General features: G+C 47.9%; 1 protein-coding gene across 1 annotated transcript; it reads left to right on the top strand.

Annotated features, from left to right (window-relative positions):
• Nucleotides 1-668: 668 nt before the first annotated feature.
• On the top strand, nucleotides 669-5,693 carry LOC135826837 (uncharacterized). The gene is made up of 2 exons (XM_065339441.1): nucleotides 669-1,284; nucleotides 5,680-5,693. Exons 1-2 carry the CDS (start codon nucleotides 669-671, stop codon nucleotides 5,691-5,693), a joined length of 630 nt encoding a protein of 209 aa, XP_065195513.1.
• Nucleotides 5,694-22,804: the final 17,111 nt, after the last annotated feature.

Here is a 22,804-nt window from a genome sequence, read left to right as displayed (position 1 = left end):
CATGCCATAATGTGAAATGATCGATTTCAATCGTGCGAGGCCCAAATCATACAAATTTTGGTAACGAATTTTAAAATAACGACAAATCTTTGCTCGTTAACTCGTTAGATTTACTTGTTCGTTACATATTCATGATTTACAGTATTCGTAGTATTACTGTCAACGTATATGTACGTACACGTTCATGCTGTATGTACATTATGTATATGATGACGTCACAGGTTGTTGTTCTCAGATACAGGTAGATTGTAGATTGGCTGATCGTACGCGTGCAATGTAGTAATACTGAAACTCAGAGTTGTGACAAAGCTTCCAATCTCTCTTGTGAAGATTGGTACAATCATGTAAGAGTTTAGGGGTGTGCGGGGAGTCGTATTTTTGTGTGTATATACGACTCCCTGGTAGCATGTTAATTATTATTATTATTACCATCAAATTTACGTCCGATAGTTCTTCTCAACACGCTGCGGAAGACCCTGTCACTCCTCACTTTAGCTCGAGTCAGACCCAAGGTTGACCAGTACCTAGCCCAGACGCACAGCGGCTTCCGCCCTGGCCGATCCACCGCGGATGTGGTATGGGCGCATCGATGGCTTGTGGCAAAGACCCAGCGCTACCACAGCACCGTTCACCTGTTGGGCATTGATCTGTCGAAGGCTTTTGACACGATGAAGCGAGACACCTTGCTGACTGTTCTGGAGGCGTTTCTGAGTGACGATGACGTTCGCTTGATCAGGGTCTTGATCTCTAACACCAGACTTCGTGTTCAGCTTGGGAGGTGCCAGTCGGAATCATTTGCTACAACGAAGGGGACGCCACAGGGGGATTGCCTTTCCCCCGTTCTCTTCACGGTTTACCTGGAGGCTGCGCTCCGACAACTAAGGCAAGAGGTGCCAGCAAGACCTCTCAGCGACAACGGTCTGCCGCTCGAACTTGTATATGCGGATGATGCAGACTTTGTCAGCACCTCAAAGTCCTGGCTGGCGGACGTGGAGGCGACTGCCAGCACGGTGCTACCACAGTGGTCCCTGATCATGAACCGGGACAAAACTGAGTATACGGACATCTTCAGAAGTGCGGACAGGATCGATGAAGAGTGGAGGACAACGCGCAAGCTGGGTTCGCTGCTGGGCGACGAAGAGGATATTATGCGACGAAAACAGCTGGCGACTGCAGCATTTCAGTCCCTATGGAGCCTCTGGAAGAGGCATCAGCACATCAGCGAGAAGTTGCGTCTGCGGCTGTACAGCACTTTTATTGTTCCAGTACTGACGTACAACTCGGGTACGTGGGGGGTCAGTGTGACCGTTCTGTCCCGCCTGGATTCCTTCCACCGCCGTCAGCTAAGGTCACTCATCGGTGTGAAATGGCCACAAATAATACCGAATGATGCTCTCTATGCCAGATGCGAAGCTGAACCCTTGAGTGTCATGGTCAAGAGATCACGCTGGAGGCTGTTTGGCCACATCCTGCGGATGGCAGATGAATCTCCAGCTGTTATGGCTATGTTCGCGTACTTCGCCAATCAGCAACAGAAATGCTGGAGGGGTAGACCGCGGACGACCCTGCCGCAGGCATTGGTGGGAGATCTGCGCCAAGCCAATGCCGGATTGCTCGGGAACTTAGACGCTCTGCAGAGCCTGCGAGCCATTGCCCATGACCGACCCGCATGGCGAGATCTATGCATGAAGATCTGTGCATCGTGATATTCCGACAGGTCCTGAAACAGTCAAACTCAGGAAATAGCACTATTATTATCACTCAGGCTGCAATATTCAATGACATAATTAAAGACATATTCATAAATGACATATCTTCAATACCCATGAGCTACATTGTATATGATAATTATATCATTGTATCATCGTTCTAGCTCAATTTCTTTCCCCTGTCATAGTCCTGTTTATCATGTTCAGCATAAGCGAAGTTGTGGATCATGCTTGCATGGTTGACTCCAACGCGTACATGCAAGTAATAATAATAATAATTATTATTTTCACTAGTTTGAGGGAAAGAGACAAACGGGAAAAGTCTGAAGAAAAAATTGACTGTCACCACCAGGACTCGAACCAGGGACCCTCGCTTGTAGCTAGCGATGCTCTAATTATTATTATTATTATTACTTTTATTTTACTAGGGTGTTTCCCACAGACCTATGGTCAATAATTATAGTATTTGACTATGGGTGCAAGCAGTACTCGTGCCTACAATGTAGCTCAAGTGAAAAGATAAATGAAGAAAATCACGCGAAAACAAGCGCGACTACGAATACAGTACTTGGCACTAGTAGTAGTGCCCGAACGATACTGTTTCAGTGAGCAGCCCTGAACATGGTCACAATAATAATATTGTGACAGCATAATTATTATTTCATTGAACACTGAACACACCCTGGACTTGGTCCCAAGCGGTACTGTTTCAGTGAGCAGACCCTGGACTTGGTCCCAAGTGATACTGTTTCAGTGAGCAGACCCCCTAGGCCCTGGACTTAGTCAACGGATCTAAGCCTCGATAGCGATGAAGACAGGAAACTGATTGGTGATCTCCCGAATATTCAATGCACATCGAGTACTGTACCTGGGAGGAAGCTCACACGTCAGTGACGTCACAGTGGAACGCAGGAGCGCATACTTCAGACGCCACGTACGGAACCAAATCCAAGCCATGATGATAGAGTATGGCTCCTGGTCCGCGTCTCACGGTCGGAGTAGAGAAACGATGCTCTTGAATAAAGACGTCGCCGCCTTCGACATCCGACGATGGGGTCGACTTGTACCTTTCCCACCGGTTTCCTAAAGACCGATACTACGATACTACGATAGACTGCTGCAAGTAACAGCTACTGGAGCTTTCTCCATGTCGCTCACTCACACGCAATACAGTCAACAGCTCGTGTTGAGTCCTATGACCCGGCTTTCCTGGTTCGTGGCGAGCGCAGACCATGGTAGACGCGGATCCTCGGAGAGCACTGACTAGCTGACTAGCATGACTGTCTGAGGAGGCATGGTTCGAGCACGCAACAAAAACGCTGAAAACCGGAACAGCGCCTGGTCATATCGCATACCGGCTGCATGCAGTAGACCTGCCAACACAGCAACAGCAAACAATCCGTCATACACGTACACGTAGATTCTACCGCGTATACCGCCGTAGACTCTACACAGGTACACGTGCGGGCATGTCCATCACCCATCTCCCCATATCCGTACATCGTCGCAGAGTACAGACATTGTACTTTGAAGACCTGTTGCAGCTGCGTGCTGGATGGCACGACATGAGCATATGGGGTGGACTTATACCTGTGCCCGTACTAGTACTAGTAGTAGTAGTACAAGCGGTGAGGATCTCTACGACGGAACGCCATTTCCGCCCGACCAGGTTCGGCTTCGCCTCCGCTCCAGCATACCGCAAATCGTTTGTCTTTTTCTTTGAGGAGCGTCAAGCTCGGCGTGCCGGTAGCAAGCTAGCTGGAAGACGCGTCTTATCCAGTCGTGTGCAGGATGTCGGGTTGAGTTTGAGTAACTGCTTCTCAGCTGTCATAGCGGAACTTGTCGGTTTGCCGTGCATGGACTTGGCGTTGGAGCGGGCTGAAAACTGCACTTGGAAGCCTGGTATCGGAAATTCCTACATCCTCCTCTTTTGTAGACGACTGTTGGTGAAACTCGGCATACACAAGTGAGTACTGTGTGTGTGTGTGTGTGTGTGCGTGTGCGTGCGTGCGCGCCCGTGTGTGTGTATGTGTGTGCGTGTGCATGCATGCATGTGTGCGCTGAGCCCAGAGAAAAACAGGACTAACTTGAAGAACAGGTGGTGTTCCAAATATCTATAAGGCCATCCAGAATTAATTCGTTGTTTCGGGTCACCCGACCGACCGTCTTTTCTCACCCGACCGGAAAATGTATTTATTTATAGTGCATGCAAATGTACATGACTAGACTATGATTGTACGTACATGTACATGACTGTACACACGCGCCTAATATTGGTAATAATAGCAGTCCAGACATCGACCTCAGCTCAGAAGCAGCCAAATAAAATGACAGGATGCAGCGCTTGGTGACGATGTTGTCTTCTATTATTACAAGTACATGTATCTTCGATCCGCAATCGGTCCTGAAACAGCACCAGCTCCGCCACCGCGTTGCTCTTTGACAGCCGTTTTCAAGGCGAGAGCTGCTCCTCAGACTCGTTTGCCAGCGAGGCCAAGGTCTGGTCCTGGAGGGGACCTGGGTCTGATGGGACAATGACTGTGCTGGATCGTCTACAGCCATGATTTGATCGACTGGCTTGATGGACAAAAGCTATTCTCTATGCACACTGTACATGATTGTATGCACATATACATGGCAGGAAACCAAAATAAAAAATAAAATAAAAAATAAACCCGACCGAACGCCCCTGGTACGGATCAGTAAAGTGACCCGAAACAACGAATTAATTCTAGGTGGCCTAATAATAATAGTTCTACTCTCCATAATAACATAATCTCTAGGACCACGCAAAAATTATGTTGTATCGAGAGTTATGTTATGTAGAAAACCGTGTGTAAAATGCAAGATGTACGTGAAGGCCCCGTCACTGACGACAGAGATGTGGGCACATGCTCGGGCCACGGTGCGGCGTACGGTTGCCGCGATGTGCATGTGTGCGCTTATGCACCCCTTTCTACAACAATGCGTACTGTTGTGTTTCCGTTTGTCCGTTTGCCTCTTCATGTGTGTGTGTCTGTGCGTACGTACATTGGTTCGCGTTTCTTTCTATGTGTGTGTCAGTGTTTTCCTGTGTGTGTGGGGTGTGTGTGTGTGTGTGTGTGTGTGTGTGTGTGTGTGTGTGTGTGTGTGTGTGTGTGTGTGTTGAATGGCGGTGGGGTGGTCACATACCACCCTGGTGGGAATGCCCAGTTACCATCCTGCATACTTGGGTGGGCGTCTTATTATGAGGGGTGTACGAGTGTGTGCGTGAGTGTATGCGCAGTCGGGCAGCATAAGTTGCTGCTCAGGTGAGCCGTGCCAGTGCCACGCACTGCGCAAGCCCAAGCGCAGGTGCGGACAGCAGGCTGTTTGACCACCGCAGTCCAATGTGCCATTGCGACGGGACCGAGTTGAGGCTGGAGACCATAACGATACCCACACTAAAACTGACCGGTTCCACGGGAACGTACAGTGGTCCATGGTGCGACCGCTCTACAATCGTTTCCAGGGAAACATATAGTGGTTGAACGTGTTGCTTATCCTCACGGCTGGGGCTGGGGTGGGCCAGGGAACGGAAAAAGAACTGAAATAATCCATATATACATGTAGTGGTGATGTAACCCTATGGTATTGCTGTGATCCTGTGCCCTCCCGACCTCGTGCTACTGGTGCGTTCGGGTCCCGTCCTCTCCTATTAAGGTGGATCATTTTACATTGGGGGGATAATGGGCCAGTTCTAATTTCATTAGTTTTACGACGGGGCTGCACCAGTAAACGTTTTTCAGAACCGCTCACAGAGCGGTTTTTATATGGATCACGTTCTTATAATTATGGAAGCTTCCTGGAAGTGAATGCACCCACCCATGATCACAAACGCACTTGTCCACTCCCATATTAGCTTGCTCATGCACATGTACACTCATTCACATTTGTACTCATTAGTGTGTTGACTTTTTGATGTATCTTCTTATTAACGTGTGCACTCCAGCTTGTGTGTACTAACATAATGGTGAAGCTTACAGACTTGTGGACTCAGACATGACTATCATCATAGTAAAAATACATGCCCTTGAGAACACTAGGTTTTGAGCTAGTGTGCTCAAGGGCATGTGAAGTCATGTGTTAGAGTGAATACGCTCAATCTCAATCGTGTGAGCAGAAAAGCACGTGTGCGTACATGCATACAAACAGACACATGGGTGAATACATACACACATGTATAGGAACAGACAAATGCACAGACACACACAAACACAGACACACACACAGAGACAGACAAGCTCATAATACAAATACACACACACATACACACACGAATACACACACGTGCGTGCGCGCGCACACACACACACACAGGGATACCGGTACTTGAAGAACTCTCATCATAGAGTACTATTCTCACAGAAGGTGGAAGTATTGAATTGCAAAAAAAATTACACCAGTATTCTAGATGCAAAGACTTGCCAAGAAACCTGCGATCAGTAAAGACATTGCACTATGCACAAGTATGAACTATGTGAGTGGCAAGGTGATGATGCTATGAATATTAGTTATCAATGATCATTTTCATCGGTGTTTTCTATTCTCTCATTTCTACTCACTCTATACAAGAAACATTTAAACAAAATTCACTAAACAATCTCCAAACATACAAACAGACATACAATGTATATGTACATGTACATTCAAAGAAATGATCACACATATCAACTAAAACCACATCAGCAAAAACGAATAGTTCAATCATGTAAATTCTCTCAGCGACAGTCCACAATAATCGAAAAAAATGAAGAAAGGAAAACATCCAATCACAGGGTCCAAAGTCTAAAGGTCAAAGGTCAACGCAGTGAATATTCCAATTGACTGAAAAAAGGAAGGAATGTCCAGTCGAAACACAAACGTACAAACACACATACACACACACACACACACGCACACGCTCACGTATATACACAGACATGCATGTATAAACACGCACCCGCAGAAGCGCTACCACGAATGTACACACATACGCACGTGCACTCCAAAGAACATACACAGACGGATTGTATGCTAGGAGGAAGCAATAGACCAAACACGAAGCTTTCTTCATCAGAACAAAAATCCGTCTGTGTTTATTCTCTCACCTCCTCATTCCTCACTCTCGCTATCTCCTTCATCGTCGTACTCGTCTTCTTCTTCGCCATTCTCCACTTCGTCGTAGTAGCGAAATCGCATATACTGCACTTTCAGATCATCTCTGGCCATGGCCCTTAGAGCCTCACGCAGCCGTGGAGACACTAGAGCTATTTCAGGCATCCGCAGCTCCTTCAGAGACGAGCAGCTCTCGACAGCGGTGGCGAACGGCTTTGCTTCATCGTCAGCATCTCGGAAATCATTCCTCGCCATTCTGAGCGCGGAGAGCTTGGGCAGACTGGGCAGTAGGGACGCAAGCACTGGCAGAGCTCCCGACGAGAGGCAGTCGTCGTCCAGGTACAGCTGCTCTAGGCGTCTGCACTGACTCAGCTCACCACGAACGGTTTCGAGGAAATCTCCGGTTAGCTCATTGCGACTGAGTGCGATGATCTCCAAACTCTCGTGCTGCTGTTGAATGATTCGACTGACGATCCTAGCCGAGTTCTGCTTCATCCCAACCTTGTCCAGCCTCAGCCATCCCAGCCTCAGTGCTCCTAACAATGGTGCTAGCTGGGTTAGACCTTCCATATCCAGTACGTAGTCAATGAGACCGACGACCTGGAGATCTGGGCAGCTGCTGCAGACTGTGGTGATGACGTCAAGATTGACTGCTGGATCGGTGCACTTTTGACCTCCAAGAGTCACTCCCAGCAGTCGCGTACAGCGGTGTGTGTTGCTGTGGACGGTGGCCATAGCATTGCTGCTGAACAGGTTCCGGGATGTGTAGAGTGCTTGCAGTGTTGACGTGTTGGATGCGATACACGCTGCGATACGGGCCGTGTGACGATCTGTTAGGTTGTTCTGTCGCAGGTCGATGTACGTAAGATTGCGTAGTAGAGCCATGCCATCAGCCATGCATGCGTACCCGGTATCACCTATACCACAGTTGTACAGGTTGATGCTGGTGATGAACTGGTGGTGGTGAATCATGACTGCGTTGATGGCCTGGCAATCGGAGGGTGTCAGAGGAACCTGGTCGAAATCTACTCCGTACTGCTTGATGATGGCTTGCATGCTGGGGATGTCTTCGATGCTGCTTTGCTTGGCGTTGACATGCTCCGAGAAGACCCGGAAGGCGTAGAGGATTCGTTGCTTTCGTTCGGCTGCACTGACGTTGGCCTGGGCATGGGCTGCGTATGGCTGAGCTGCTTCGTCGGATGGAGGAACTGGAGGTAGCCTGCACTTGGGAGTGACAGTGAAGCATCGAATGGCCGATCCTTGTGCCTCGTTGGCCAGCCAGTCGTGCAGAATTTGTGAACTGGCACTCAGGACGCGATCCATCCAGGTGGTTAGCAATGAACGAACGAAAACCTGGCAGGTGATTTTGGTGACGGTTGGGTCAATCTTGCGGCGGACCACTTCCGAAGCAGACGCCAGGTCGATCCTGCCAGCCAGCAATTCTTCTGCAAGATGCTCTGCTTCGTCCAGGGAGAGAAAGGAGGAAACGTGGTCGGCCCATTTCATGATGTGGTCTTGTGTTGTGAAGAGAAAACACGTGACGTTGTGCCCCTCTGCTCCTGTGGAATGCTGAGTGGTATCCTGTGGCTGAGTAGACGATTTGGCCTGCGGATTTCCAATGGCTTCAATCAACACATTGACGGACTCACTGTCCAGCTCAGTGGCCAGTAAGCGCCAAAACATGTTGAGGCTGCCTGTGAATGCTCCAAGGCGCTGCACAAGCCAGGCGACGTCAGCTGCACTCGGACTGTGGCTAGCGATGTAGCGAGATGCTAGAGCTTCCTGAAGTGCTAGGTGGCTGAAACGCCACTGAGCCCTGGACTGTGGTGATGCCGTGTCGCAGGCGATGAGCATGCCGAGTGTGCGAGATGCCGGTGACAGTGAAAACATTTTGAAATCGGCATCGGTGAAGACGACTTTCCGTCGGATGAGCATGTTGAAAGCGAACCGAGAGAGATCATGTAGATTTTCCTGGACGTCATCGGGAACATCGTCCCAATCGGTGTATTGCTCATCATCATGCGCTGGCTTTGATTTCCGCTGGCTCAGTATATGAAGGATCAGCGAGTTGAAGATTGCAGATGGCGTGTTCGGCAGACGATGGTTGTGTCGGTAGAGGCTGCAGGTTGCATGGGCGAAAAACGGCGTGCGCATCATTGTGGCCAGCTGCGGGTTGGTGCGAAGCTCTGCTAGCAACTTGGCTGCATCGTCTGGAGACAGGACATTGTGAATGTAGTGCTCCAAACCCTGCTTCTCAAAACCCAGCAGTTCCAGACGACGATGGAAGACTATCTCGCGGCTTTGCGTCAGCTTCATTGCTTCTGCTGAATGGCGTGACGTGATGATCAGGTTGATTCCCGGCAATTCTTTGCCACGGATGACGTCGATCATGAACTTGCTGCAGTCAGCGAGCTCTATCTCGTCGAGGCCGTCGAGAATGATACAAACAGACTCAGGATGATTGCAAACAAAATCAATGACCTTAGCCTGCTCACCTTCTGTTGTGATGCCGTAATTCTGCAAATCCAGCAGCTCAGCAATGCTTGTGATATTGCGCACTTCTGCCAAGCGCAGCTCCAGTGCACGCAGGACAGCGATGTGTGGCCAAATATGCCCTCTTGCCCATTCATACGGACCCTTCTTGGTGAAGAGCATGGTTTTGCCTGCTCCAGCTGATGAGAAAGCAATGGTGCGGAACGTGTTCCCGCGCATGCGTTTTCGCATGGCTTTCTTGACAGTGAGGATTTCAGCAAGTTTCATCTTGCGCAGCTTCCTAGCTTCAGACGCAAATGAATGAGCCAGCTGCTCATTGCCTGCAGTTGTGCCAAGTCTCTCTGCTTCACGCATCCTAGTGTTTAACTTCTGCTTGGACACTACATGGAGATCAGCATAAAGCTCATCCATTTGCAAGATTCGTTCTTTCTCTACATTGGTCTCCTCAATGCAGAACTGCACATTGCTGTAAGCAGCACACAGACGGTCATGGTATTTCTTCACTGGAGCAGGAAGTGAGCTTGCTAGGGCTCCCATGCTGCAGATGCACAGTTGGAAAATCAATAGCTACACTAGAACAGGCAACAGTTACTAGTAGAGCAAGCTAGAGAGATCAGCTACAGGTAGCTGTAGCCACACTCTTTCAATACTCACTTACTGTTCAGAGATTTTCTCTTGCACATGCGTATAATGGTATGGTACGTACAATCATACCTACCCCTACACTTCACTGTACACACACTGGCAAGAACAACAGCAGCAGCTACTATTCTACTGTATGAGTGTGTGGGAGACAGGGAATAGTTTGTTTTTCCCTTGCTACTGTAACTGTGCTGTTCTATACTGCAACACTCTACAACACTGTGTACTGTAGTGCATTGTGTGTGTGCGTGCCCAGGTGTTTGTCCTCTCTTCAGTGCTGATGTCTTGGGCCATTGACAGTCTCTGGCGTCACAATGGCGTCTCTCTTGTCATTTTCAGAATGCACCTGTCATGACTGACCAGCAGCAGACATTAGACAGCCAACTCAAACTCACACTACACCTTACACAGTGGTTTGTGGATAAGCAGTAGCAGCAGCAGTAGCTACTGTCGTAAATTACTGCCGCGCAGTTTCTAGGGCATATTGTATTTTTTGCTATCTCGTGGTATGGTGATTGTGTTCAGTTGTTTTCCGGATCTTGAATTTTCACACTGTTTATAGCAACTGAGCAACATCAGTAGACATGCAGGGCGTGAGCCCGCCTCTCTGTACTGGGAGTACAGCTCACTCCGGGACTGACCAGCAGGTGATCTGCACTGAGCAACATCAGTAGACATGCAGTGCCGTGAGCCCGCTCTCAGCACCGCGAGTACAGCTCACTCTAGGATTGTCAGGTGCTGTCATCCATGGCCGCGGCGCAAGCCCTGATCTTCTAGCACTCAGTCTAGTCGCCTGATTGGCTGTCCAACGACTCCAACCAGGCTGCTATCCACCATGGGCATGCAGGTGACTCCAGCTGACATCAGCTACGGTAAGGGTTGCTTTGCTTTCCAGGGTGCTCAGTTACCAACTACTTATGGAACACGCTACACTAGGCTACAGACATGCAGTACTGTCGTCCGTCGAAGAATGAATAGACTAGAATTTTACCAGCAGCAGGATACCCTTATGCACACGGTGACTCAACTGTACAGACAGTTCTGTATGAACAAAATAAGAAGGGTGTAATGGAGTCACGGACCCTGAACGTGCAGTTCTTCAACACCAGACAGACCTGTAGCCAGTATGATCCGTGTCATTGCTCAGCTCTACCTGTTCAAAACACGCATCATACATTACATACAGTACACAGGTATCACGTGACTATACTCTAGTATCACACTGCATGTGTTTGTCATATCAGACCAGATTACTATGTTCAATAACAGTATACCTAGTGACGTCATGGTGGCTGTCTACATTACGTTTCTCACTTCAATCTGTGTAACTTGCTTCATCTTTGCCTGCTGTTGTATATCAGCTAATAGTGTTTTACTAAACAATACAAAGTTCATCTACGACTGCTAATTTACCACTCCTCTATAATCATTTTCTTCTAACCTCAAATTACTTAGACTAAGGAAGACAGGATTCTACGTCCACTTCACCAGGACTATCCTTACGCTCTGTGGTCGACCACGTTCACTGCCCCCAACAGCAACAAGTCTTAGGTTCCTTGGGAAGACAAGGACTAAAAAAAAGAGATCACTGGTGCGTTATTACCAGTTTTCTGTAAGGTCAGAACGTGCGACATTTGGCACAACACTAATGTAGATACACAAGCTACGGACCCTTCCGTTGTGAAGAGCATGGTTTTGCCTGCTCCAGCTGATGAGAAGGCAATGGTGCGGAACGTATTCCCGCGTATGCGTTTTCGCATGGCTTTCTTGACTGTGAGGATTTCGGCAAGTTTCATCTTGCGCAGCTTCCTAGCTTCAGACGCAAATGAATGAGCCAGCTGCTCATTGCCGGTAGTTGTGCCAAGTCTCTCTGCTTCACGCATCCTCGTGTTTAACTTCTGCTTCGACACTACATGGAGATCAGCATAAAGCTCGTCCATTTGCAAGATTCGTTCTTTCTCTACATTGGTCTCCTCAATGCAGAACTGCACATTGCTGTAAGCAGCACACAGACGGTCATGGTATTTCTTCACTGGAGCAGGAAGTGAGCTTGCTAGGGCCCCCATGCTGCAGATGCACAGTTGGAAAAGCAATAGCTACACTAGAACAGGCAACAGTTACTAGTAGAGCAAGCTAGAGAGATCAGCTACAGGTAGCTGTAGCCACACTCTTTCAATACTCACTTACTGTTCAGAGATTTTCTCTTGCACATGCGTATAATGGTATGGTACGTACAATCACACCTACCCGTACACTTCACTGTACACACACTGGCAAGAACAGCAGCAACAGCAGCAGTAGCTACTATTCTACTGTATGAGTGTGTGGGAGACAGGGAATAGTTTGTTTTTCCCTTGCTACTGTAACTGTGCTGTTCTATACTGCAACACTCTACAACACTGTGTACTGTAGTGCATTGTGCGTGTGCGTGCCCAGGTGTTTGTCCTGTCTTCAGTGCTGATGTCTTGGGCCATTGACAGTCTCTGGCGTCACAATGGCGTCTCTGTTGTCATTTTCAGAATGCACCTGTCATGACTGACCAGCAGCAGACATTAGACAGCCAACTCAAACTCACACTACACCTTACACAGTGGTTCGTGGATAAGCAGTAGCAGCAGCAGTAGCTACTGTTGTAAATTACTGCCGCGCAGTTTCTAGGGCATATTGTATTTTTTTACTATCTCGTGGTATGGCGATTGTGTTCAGTTGTTTTCCGGGATCTTGAATTTTTACACTGTTTATAGCAACTGAGCAACATCAGTAGACATGCAGGGGTATGAGCCCGGCTCTCAGCACCAGGAGTGCAGCTCACTCCGGGAATGACTAGCAGGTGATCTGCACTGCGCAACATCAGTAGACATGCAGGGGCGTGAGCCAGCCTCTCACTTCTCAGAACCGCGAGTACAGCTCACTCTGGGACTGTCAGGTGCTGTCAGCCATGGCCGCGGCGCTAGCCCAGATCTTCTAGCACTCAGTCTACTCACCTGATCGGCTGTCCAACGACTCCAACAAGGCTGCTATCAACCATGGAAATGCACGTGACTGCAGCTCACATCAGCTACGGTAAGGGTTGCTTTCCAGGGTGCTCAGTTACCAACTAACTACGGAACACCCTACACTAGGCTACAGACATGCAGTACTGTCGTCCGTCGAAGAATGAATAGACTAGAATTTTACCAGCTGCAGAATACCATTATGCACACGGTGACTCAACTGTATAGACAGTTCTGTATGAACAAAATAAGAAGGGTGTAATGGAGTCACGGACCCTGAACGTGCAGTTCTTCAACACCAGACAGACCTGTAGCCAGTATGATCCGTGTCATTGCTCAGCTCTACCTGTTCAAAACACGCATCATACATTACATACAGTACACAGGTATCACGTGACTATACTCTAGTATCACACTGCATGTGTTTGTCATATCAGACCAGATTACTATGTTCAATAACAGTACACCTAGTGACGTCATGATGGCTGTCTACATTACGTTTCTCACTTCATTCTTTGTGTTGTGGGGTTTGCTTCATCTTTGCCTGCTGTTCTCTATCCGCTGATAGTGTTTTACTAAACAACACAAAGTTCATCTACGACTGCTAATTGACCACTCCTCTATAATCATTTTCTTCTAACCTCGAATTACTTAGACTAAGGAAGACCATATTCTACGTCCACTTCACCAGGACCATCGTTACACTCTGTGGCCGACCACGTTCACTCCCCACAACAGCAACAATAGGTTCCTTGGAAAGACAAGGACCAAAAAAAGAGATCACTGTTGCGTTATTGCCAGTTTTCTGTAAGGTCAGAACGTGCGAACACTAATGTAGATAATTATACACAAGTTACTGTCCCTGAGCTGGTACTAATCTACACACTTATCACTATTCTTGTACATAGACATACGTACCAGGTAAGGCAAGGTACGTTCGGGCCTGATTGGAAATTTTTATTTCCATTGCTATCAGGTCCGGCCTCATTTCCTCTGTGCTGCGCTGATGAGTTCAAAAAGAACGAAACAGCATGCTGTCCGCAGATTGAGTACATGTATACATACATGTACATTTCAGTGTGCAAGTAAAACACTCTACTACTGTACATGTGGTACGATAGTGCAAAGCTAGCAGCAGCTGTATTCCTACTTATCAACACAGTGTAGTACAGGGGATGCAGATACTACAGTAGCTCTTTTCCGGCCATGTACGGTTTCTAACACTTTATAGACTAGTGAGATGTTTCATGATTTCACTCGATATTGCTATAAATTGTTGTCTAGACTTCATTGTGCGAGGTTTGGACCATGACGTAGGGGTGTGCGGATAATGCTCGAAAAGGTGGCAGATTCTGCTCGAAAAGCAGTGAAATTGGCAGAACCATACAAACCGTATGGCGGGCAATTCCTCGAATTCTGCTCCATTTCTTTATCCACATACCAAACATGCATGAAACTTACCAGAAAAAGTACCGAATTCTGCCAATTTTTCTGCCGCTCTACTAATTATTATTTTTTAACTTGAAGAGGTATAGTAACTGTTGATGTTCGGTCATGATGGAAGGAGAGGTGGAGCTACGGGAGAGATGACCTGATAATTCGCAGGGTGAGGGTGACATCGGTCATCGGTTGGACGAGTATGGCGATCACAAAGACAGTTGCACATGATATTTTTCAAAGGTAACTGAAACTAATTTGACAATAAAAAATCTTTTGAAAAGAAGTCAACCAATGAATACTGAGAAGAAGTAATGTTTTCTCTTTTCCATGTTGATCTCTAGCATGCAGGGACACCTTGGATGGGGATACTCATGTAACATTTTGTTGTACCTATGGCCAATTGCAAGTACGATAAAAGCACAATTTTCCGAACTTTGAGGCTCCATAAGTACAACAAAGTGAATATGTATCCGCGCGTGCGAAAGCATAATATTATGAGGATTTTGCGAGCATAATGCGAGAATCCATGAAAGCATAATTCCATGATTTCGTGAGCATAATCCGCCGGAGCCTAGTAGCCATTGGCGGACTATGCTCGGCCAATCGTCAAATAATTATGCTTTTGATTATGCCACAATTATGCCAACAAATATGCTGAATTATGTTGAATTATGCTCGGTTCCACTATGTATTCACGCTGTACATAGAGGATTTAGAAACCACGCATACGCACACGGCCATGCCCTAAGCATAATTTTTGTCTAAACCGAAAGATTATGCCGACCTTACACGTTGGAATCCGTATGCCGGAGCATAATGTTTTGACGAAATCCCAAGATTATGCCAAATATTATGCCGGCATAATCCGCCAAGGGCTATTGGAGTGTTTGAATTTGACTGAAATGTCAGTGTACACCTTCCCACGGGACTTTCTGAGAATTACCCATACTTCAAGCGGTGTATACTGATTCTCACTAAAATACATGAATATGTCAAGTAACAGTATCTGAGAGTGCATCAGAAGCATAGAGAGAAGGCTGGCTATATTCCCCACTGCAAGTATAACATGACAGAGTATAAAACGAGTGACTAGCAGCTCTCAGGACCCGCGGTGCAGGTCAATACTAACACTGTCCCGTAGAGCCTGCAAGTCACGTGACCATTTCTCTTATGCCTTGTGTCGTTGTGAGGGTTGACAGTGACCACTATTACTGTCAACATACACGTTCATGCTCTATGTACATTATTTATTATGATGACGTCACAGGTTGTTGTTCTTAGATAGGTGAAGGTTGGTAGAAAGGAGTTTACAAAAGAGATTGGAAGCTGTGTCGCAACTCTGAGTTTCACGTAATACTACGATCATCAGGCAACTGATGGCTCCAAAACGGGCAGCCTGAACATAAGGGGGAGCAAGGTGGGAAATTCCGAGGGGTATCATAGCGCAAGAGTCAGGTGCAGGCGTGAAGTTGAAGTTTTGTGCAGCAGCATGCAGTTCCGGCCTGAATGATGCAGAATAGAGCAGGGAGCCAAATCCACACATGCTCACACCATTACACACACACACACACACACACACACTCTCTCTCTCTCTCTCTCTCTCTCTCTCTCTCTCTCTCTCTCTCTCTCTTTCTCTCCCTTTTCTCACATACACATACACCCACACACGCACACACACACACCTTGACCTTCACCTTGTGTACAGCTGCCAGTAACTGGCTATGCCGCCCCGATGCGGAGGAGGAGAGGAGAGCGCGCAGTCATGACGCCCTGCAGACATGTCGCCGGATGCCGCGGAGCCAATGGAAACGTCTCCCACACCCGCACTCATGTTGAAAAGCGGTCACGATCAACAGACCTGCACCCGCCTCTCTGACAGTTGTGGCGGCCGAACACACACCCACCATTGGACCATTGGACGCCCATCGCCGGAGGCGATGATAGCGATGCTACAGCAGAAGCCATAGCAGCTTGTGCTGGGATTGCACCATTCAAAAGCTTGCAAGGCTGAAGAATTGACCGCCACTATTCAGCCTGGTCTACACCACACAGCTATGAAGTGGCTTTTTCTGGCCAGTGAATCCCTACTTTTTGGTCTTTTTTATTTTTTCCCGCACACACATCACACCACATACTCTGGCATGCACTGGCTGTTGGTAACCACCCAGGAGAATGAAAGAAAAGTCAGGAAGAGTCTGAGAAAGAGAAGAAAGACGTGTGTGACCATAATCGTCGGGAATCGAACCCGCAACCTATCGATTGGAAATCGCTGCCCATACCACTGCACCATATGGGACACACACACACACACACACACACACACACACACACATACTCATTCTCTAAATTCCACTCTATCACACACGCACACACATTAATTCTCTAAATCTCACACATACACCCACACGCCCACACACACACAAAAACACACACACTCTTTCTCACGCATGCACACAAACACACACACGCGCACACATGCACACACACACACACACACACACACACACACACACACACACACACACACACACACACACACACCTTGACCTTTGACGCCCATCGCCGGAGGCGATGATAGCAATGCTACGGCAGAAGCCATAGCAACTCGTGCTGGGATTACACCATTCAACAGCTTGCAAGGCTGAAGAATTGACCGTCACTATTCAGCCTGGTCTACACCATACAGCTATTTTATATTCACACACACACACACACACACACACACACACACACACACACACACACACACACACAAAATAGGCAGCGGGACTACCAGCTAGATTTACGTGATCTTGCGGACAAAGTTACGGAGGTAGAATTTGTTTTCATGACGACACTTGGACACAAGCTCTGACCTCTTGTTGAGGGAGCGAGTCTTGTCGGCCCAGGCAATTTCTAGCTTCTCGGCCAGACACAGGCTGCAGCGCTTCGAGATGTTAGAGTACGGTGCGGCTCTCCTCACAACGGACCACCTGATACTGTATGGCTTGTTTCCATCCTTCAGTCTCCATCTTGACAGTCTCGTTGAGGTCTCACGCTTCCGATGGCGAATGGTATGTTGATGGCCATTGAATCGTGTCTTGAATGTTCCTTTCGTTAATCCCGACAGCGACGTTTTAAAAATAAACTTCTACAACAATCCAGTGTACTCCTTGATGTCGCTCCCGGTTACATGTGCCCTGTACACAATGCTCCATGTTAGACAGTTTCCTTCCAAGGGGCAATCATTTTTGACACGGCAGTTACAGGTTCTCACATCCGTGGTCTGATTCTGGTGGTCGCTGCGGAGGATACTACGTGCTACGTTCCGCTGTATTGTGTGTCCGGGGTGCTCGGTCGGCCCGTCACCGTCCAGTTCACATGCTTCGTGAGTTGGCGATGGTGGAGGGTCGGGTTCCCCTGCCGTGATTAGTGCTGCACCGAGCTTGTTTTGTGTGAAAGTATATAATATTATTATTATTCTAATATTTATACTTCAAGTATAACAAAATAATTGAGAGGCTTTGACTCGTTTTTTTTTATCAAAATCTAAATATTTGCCGGGTTGTAAGGTGGGAATACTACGCGTATTGTTGTACTGTTTAATGATGGTGGCGACATTTGGCATACAGCTGTAACTGACCTTTAGTGAGTTCTGGGTAAATAATCTTGTAGAGTTTGCATCATTTGTGGAAGTGCTTGTTGACGAGTTGCAGAAATCGCTGACCAATGTTCGTAGACACATTCTTACTAAACGGTGGGTTAAACCAGGTAATATTCCGTTGTCGACTCCTTTATTTCTTCTTTCTCCCACTCTTCCGTTCCTCCAAGAACTGGACAGTCTCATTGTACCCGCTGTCTCTGAGCGCACTCTTGTACAGTTGAGATGCGTCCTGGAATGTCTCTTGATCCGTTGATATGTCCGTTAGTAGTCGGCTGATGGAAGAGGGCAAGTTCTGGATGATGATTGGTGGGTGGTTGGATTGGCGATGGAGGTAATTGTGGCCGGTCGTTGGGCTCCGGTATGAGGCGGTGGATCAGAGGCTGCGGCCAGTGCAGACCTCCGTCGGAGATCATCATGAACAATGGACTGACTAATTATTCACTTGTCCTGTCTTTCTAAATAACATGTTATTGCACATGTTCTTGGTTTAGTTTTTGGCCTTTTTCGTGCTTTGGAGTTATTTGTTGTTTGACAGTGTGGAAAAAAATACAAGTCATGTAACACTAAAAAAAAAAAAAAGTGCAGACTCCGCAATAGTGGATGCGAATGGGAACATGTGGAAGTCTCCTAAGGAGCAGGGCCAACGATGGAGAGGGCACTTCTCTGGTGTTTTCAACGTGCAGAGCACTTGGATGCCAAACGCTCTTGACTCTGTTCCTGAACTTCCTGTTGCACGTTGCTGAAGGATTTGATGGACCTCCTGATGCGCGTGAGGTCAGCCGCGCTGTGGCACGACTGCGGAACGGCAAGGCGGCTGGGGTTTCTGGTATATTGCCAAAAATGCTGAAGGCTGGCGGTGAACACCTTTTAAAACGTGGCAGACTACCCAAAAATTCGCTGAAAAATCGAATTTGTAAATTCATATTGAGTGCTACGTCAGTTGAAAGAGCATGAGTAGCTGCAAATTCTCTGAAAATTGTGTCCCTATCTGACCAGCCGTTCAAGAGTTATGGCCGAAAATGTGCCCTTGCAAGGAAAGATTTTTTTGTTGCATGCTGTCATTTGTTGGCAGCACTGTATTTGAATGTGAGCAGACCGTGCGCAACTTGTTTTCCGCTGTATTCATCAGCTTACAAGTCCTCTTCTTTCCTCAATGTTCACCCTCCAGTCGGCTGCTACTTGCACGGAGAGGCGCACTAGAGGGCAATCATTCTCTTCACTTTCTTTGCCCGCTGCTACCACTAGATATGGCATGTTCTCCATTTATTTCCTTGGCGCTGATAGGTGGAATTCTCTGCCTGTCTCGTGTCGTCAGGTTGAGCATCTATCCGTTTTTGTTTCGCTCTGTAAAGAGCACTTAGGGTTCCCTGTAACAAGACGGCAACGTCTGTAGGGCCTTCCCTATCAAAATAATAAATTCTACTGCTACTACTACTACTACTACTACTACTACTACTTGTCGTATTATGGAAACACGCGAAAGTGTGCAGAATTTTGCCCCAAGTCCAAAAAAGTCCAAAAAATCACGTTAAAAAACCACGTATTGGCCGTGCAGCAGGACTTTTGCCAGCACCCTCGTGACGTTGCAGATTGTAGTTGACGTTGATTTAGTGACTTTGGCAAGTTTGAGTCGTGTCAAGAAGTCAGGTAGGATTCAGTACTAGGCAGTAGTGAAACGTGAGTGGCAGTCTTTGCCGGTTTCTGAGGGCATCCTGGATTTGGTGTGCAGCGCTGTGGAAATGGCTTGCTGTGGAGGTCCCAGCACTGGATGTTGTATCAAAGGTACGACCTCGTAGCACGTGCTAAACCTAAAAAAATTCAAAAATTGACTTGGATCTGTGGGAGTCCGTGAGAGAACGCCCACTCGTTCCGTTGTGACAGATTCCAGGGCCACGTTGAGGGGCCCTACCCCACCACCCATGGCTGCTTCTGGACTTGTTTTAGGTTTGGGTCCCGCGCACGGACAGAATGGGCACGAAAATGTGAAAAAAATGTAAATGCATTTGTTTGGTTCCTGGGTGGCTCGCACACCGTGGCACTATGCCGGAAATTTGAGTTTTTCCGGCCTGGAAAGCCTGTCAGTGAGGCGCAAGAACTTGTAAATCATGTCCTGAGGGCCAGCATAGTGGCAGGAGTGTGTGGTCAAAATTTCACTCAAATCCACTGAGAAACACCAAAGTTACAGTCAATTGAATGCCATATGAAATTTATGGGTAGGCTGCCCCCTTAAGATCAGACTAGTGAGCCTGTTCCAGGATGTGTGGCGCACTGGTAGCGTACCGCAGGAGTGGGTTGCTGCTACTCTCGTGCCGGTGCCCAAGAAGGGCGACCTCTCTAAGTGTGATAACTGGCGAGGGATCTCACTCCTGGACGTGGTGGGTAAGTATTAGTTGCTGGCTAGTGTCATTCAGTCACGCCTTCAAGTGATAGCGGCTGCATTTCTGCCGGAGTCTCAATGTGGGTTTAGACTCGGCAGATCCTGTACGGGCATGATCTTCTGTTTGCGACGGCTGTTGGAAAACACCATCGAGCACAATACCAAGGGATCCTTCATATTCATTGATCTGAGGAAGGCTTATGATTCTGGTCCACGAGAATGCTTGTGGCGAGTGCTCGGGCATCCTGGAGTTCCTAACTCAATGTTGCAGGTCATTCGCTCTTTCCACTCAGAGATGTCCCCCACGCTTCTCGTGGGAGGTATCACAGCGGACCCCTTCAGTGTGTCCAACGGATTGCGCCAGGAATGCACCATGGCGCCAGTACTGTGCAATATCTTCATGTGGGCTGTTTTCGTCAAATGGCAAGGAGCGGTGAAAGACATCCCTGGTATTGGATTTCAGTTTAAGACTCATAATGGTGATTGCAACTTGTATCGGAAGACGCGCCGTGCTGATCCCGTCGTGGCTGTCACTGAATCCCAATTCGCCGAATATTCGTCTCTCTTCGTGACTACCCGGCATGGTGCAGAGCTTGCCTTGTCCACCTCTAATAGTGTCGCGGCTGAATTTGGGCTAACGGCCAGCTCATCGAAGACCAAGCTTCTCGTGGCTGATTCCCGCGTCTCTGCAGAGGATTGTGCGCCTATGCAGCTCGCGGGTGTTGATATTGAGTGCGTCCCTGGGCTCCGTCATCCAGTGTGGCGTGCGATCGTCTTTGGCCGTAGATGCCCGTGTAGCCAGCGCTTCATGGGCTTGTGGTGCATTGAGGAGTTCTGTTTTTAACAACCGACACCTGGATATCCACATCAAGAGATACGTGTTCAACGCTTGCGTGATGTCGCTATTGCTTTACGGTTCCGAGTGTTGGACACCTCTCCAACGTGATTTGCAGCGCATGTCCGTGTTTCACATCAGGTGTGTGAGGTCGATTCTTGGGCTATCCCATTCACAGTGCTGGAGGGATCACATCTCCAATGTGCAACTGCTGGAACTGTGGGGTGATCCCGAGCCTCTCAATATCAAGGTTGCGAACCGCCGGCTGCAGTGGTTGGGCCATGTTTGTTTCTTTCTTTCTTATATTTGAATAGATGACTTGCACAAAGATTGTCTGGGTTCGAGACGGGGCAAGTGGACCTTCTGACTCTGACTTCCCCACCTTTTGAGTTCGTGACTTTCGAAGTTTCGCTTTTTGCCTGACGAACACTGAGCTAGTTTTTTTGGCTAGAGAGTAGAGTTGTTTTGATTCGACTTGTATCGTCATGCCGAAGCGCTGCTGCGCTCCTGAATGAACTAGCAGACGAGAGATGGAACTGAGGCTCCCATTCCATACGTTCCTTTCCGAGCCGACCGGGCGGGAGGCAGAAAAATGAGGGAATATTATTTTGGTATCATTGGTGTAGGCTGCAACAAGCACGTCGTGGTCCTGAAGTGTGACTACTTTCCCGCAGTGGAAGCGAAGTCAAGCACAACGAAAGTTTGTGGACGCCTGAGAAAGAACTCGATTCCCTTTCAATCGGCTGTACTAGCTCCAGAGCGACCCTCTCCTGAGGACAGACTGCGGAGAGGCCAGGAACCTGCCGAGTCACGAGTGGAAGCCTAAACCACGAAAATGAAGGGTGGAAGGACTGAGTATGGGAGCCAGATGGCCTTTAGTAGTACTTCCAGTAGTATCTGAGTTGAAGGAGAGAACAAGTGTGCTGGAGAAACGCTGCGAAGTCCTCAGGCCTGATGTGTACTAGCTACTGTTGAAGTCTCACTTGTTCCGATATGAACATTTCATCAGCCCTTACTCTGAGCAGCTGTATCTAGGCTTGGATCTAGGCCAGAGACATAGCATTGTAAACCTTACTGAAGCCATATGTATCCGATGCCTGGCTCTAGTGAGAAAGCAGTTTGGCGCAGGCTCGCAAACTATGATTGAATCAGGGAGTGGTGGAAAGTCACATTATACTTCTTCATGATTAGCTGGTAATGATGACGATGCGGCTCCGGCTGGGTCTCATGGGAAAGTAACTTGCATACCTGTTTAGTTGCAATGAGGCAACGGTACCCCATGTACTGAAGATATGATTGAACTACATCTCATCTCCTCCTGGGAGAATGTGGAACAAATAATGCCAGAGTGTGTCTGATAGACATCACAGTCTGCTGAGTATGTTCATTATTGTGGACGTAACAGAACTGCGCTGTGAGGTACCTTCTGCGTTGGACCTACAGTTGAGCCACTACTCTTCTTACAAATTCCATACAACGGTGAAAGGATTTGTTGGAGCATCATCAAACAGTGCATTCACCTTCATCATATACTGGCTCCGTTGCCTACAGTAATTC

Source organism: Sycon ciliatum, chromosome 10, assembly GCF_964019385.1.
Source record: "Sycon ciliatum chromosome 10, ocSycCili1.1, whole genome shotgun sequence".
Lineage (NCBI taxonomy): Eukaryota > Metazoa > Porifera > Calcarea > Leucosolenida > Sycettidae > Sycon > Sycon ciliatum.
Note: the sequence above shows the minus strand (reverse complement) of the source record. Positions and strands in the feature narration are given on the sequence as shown.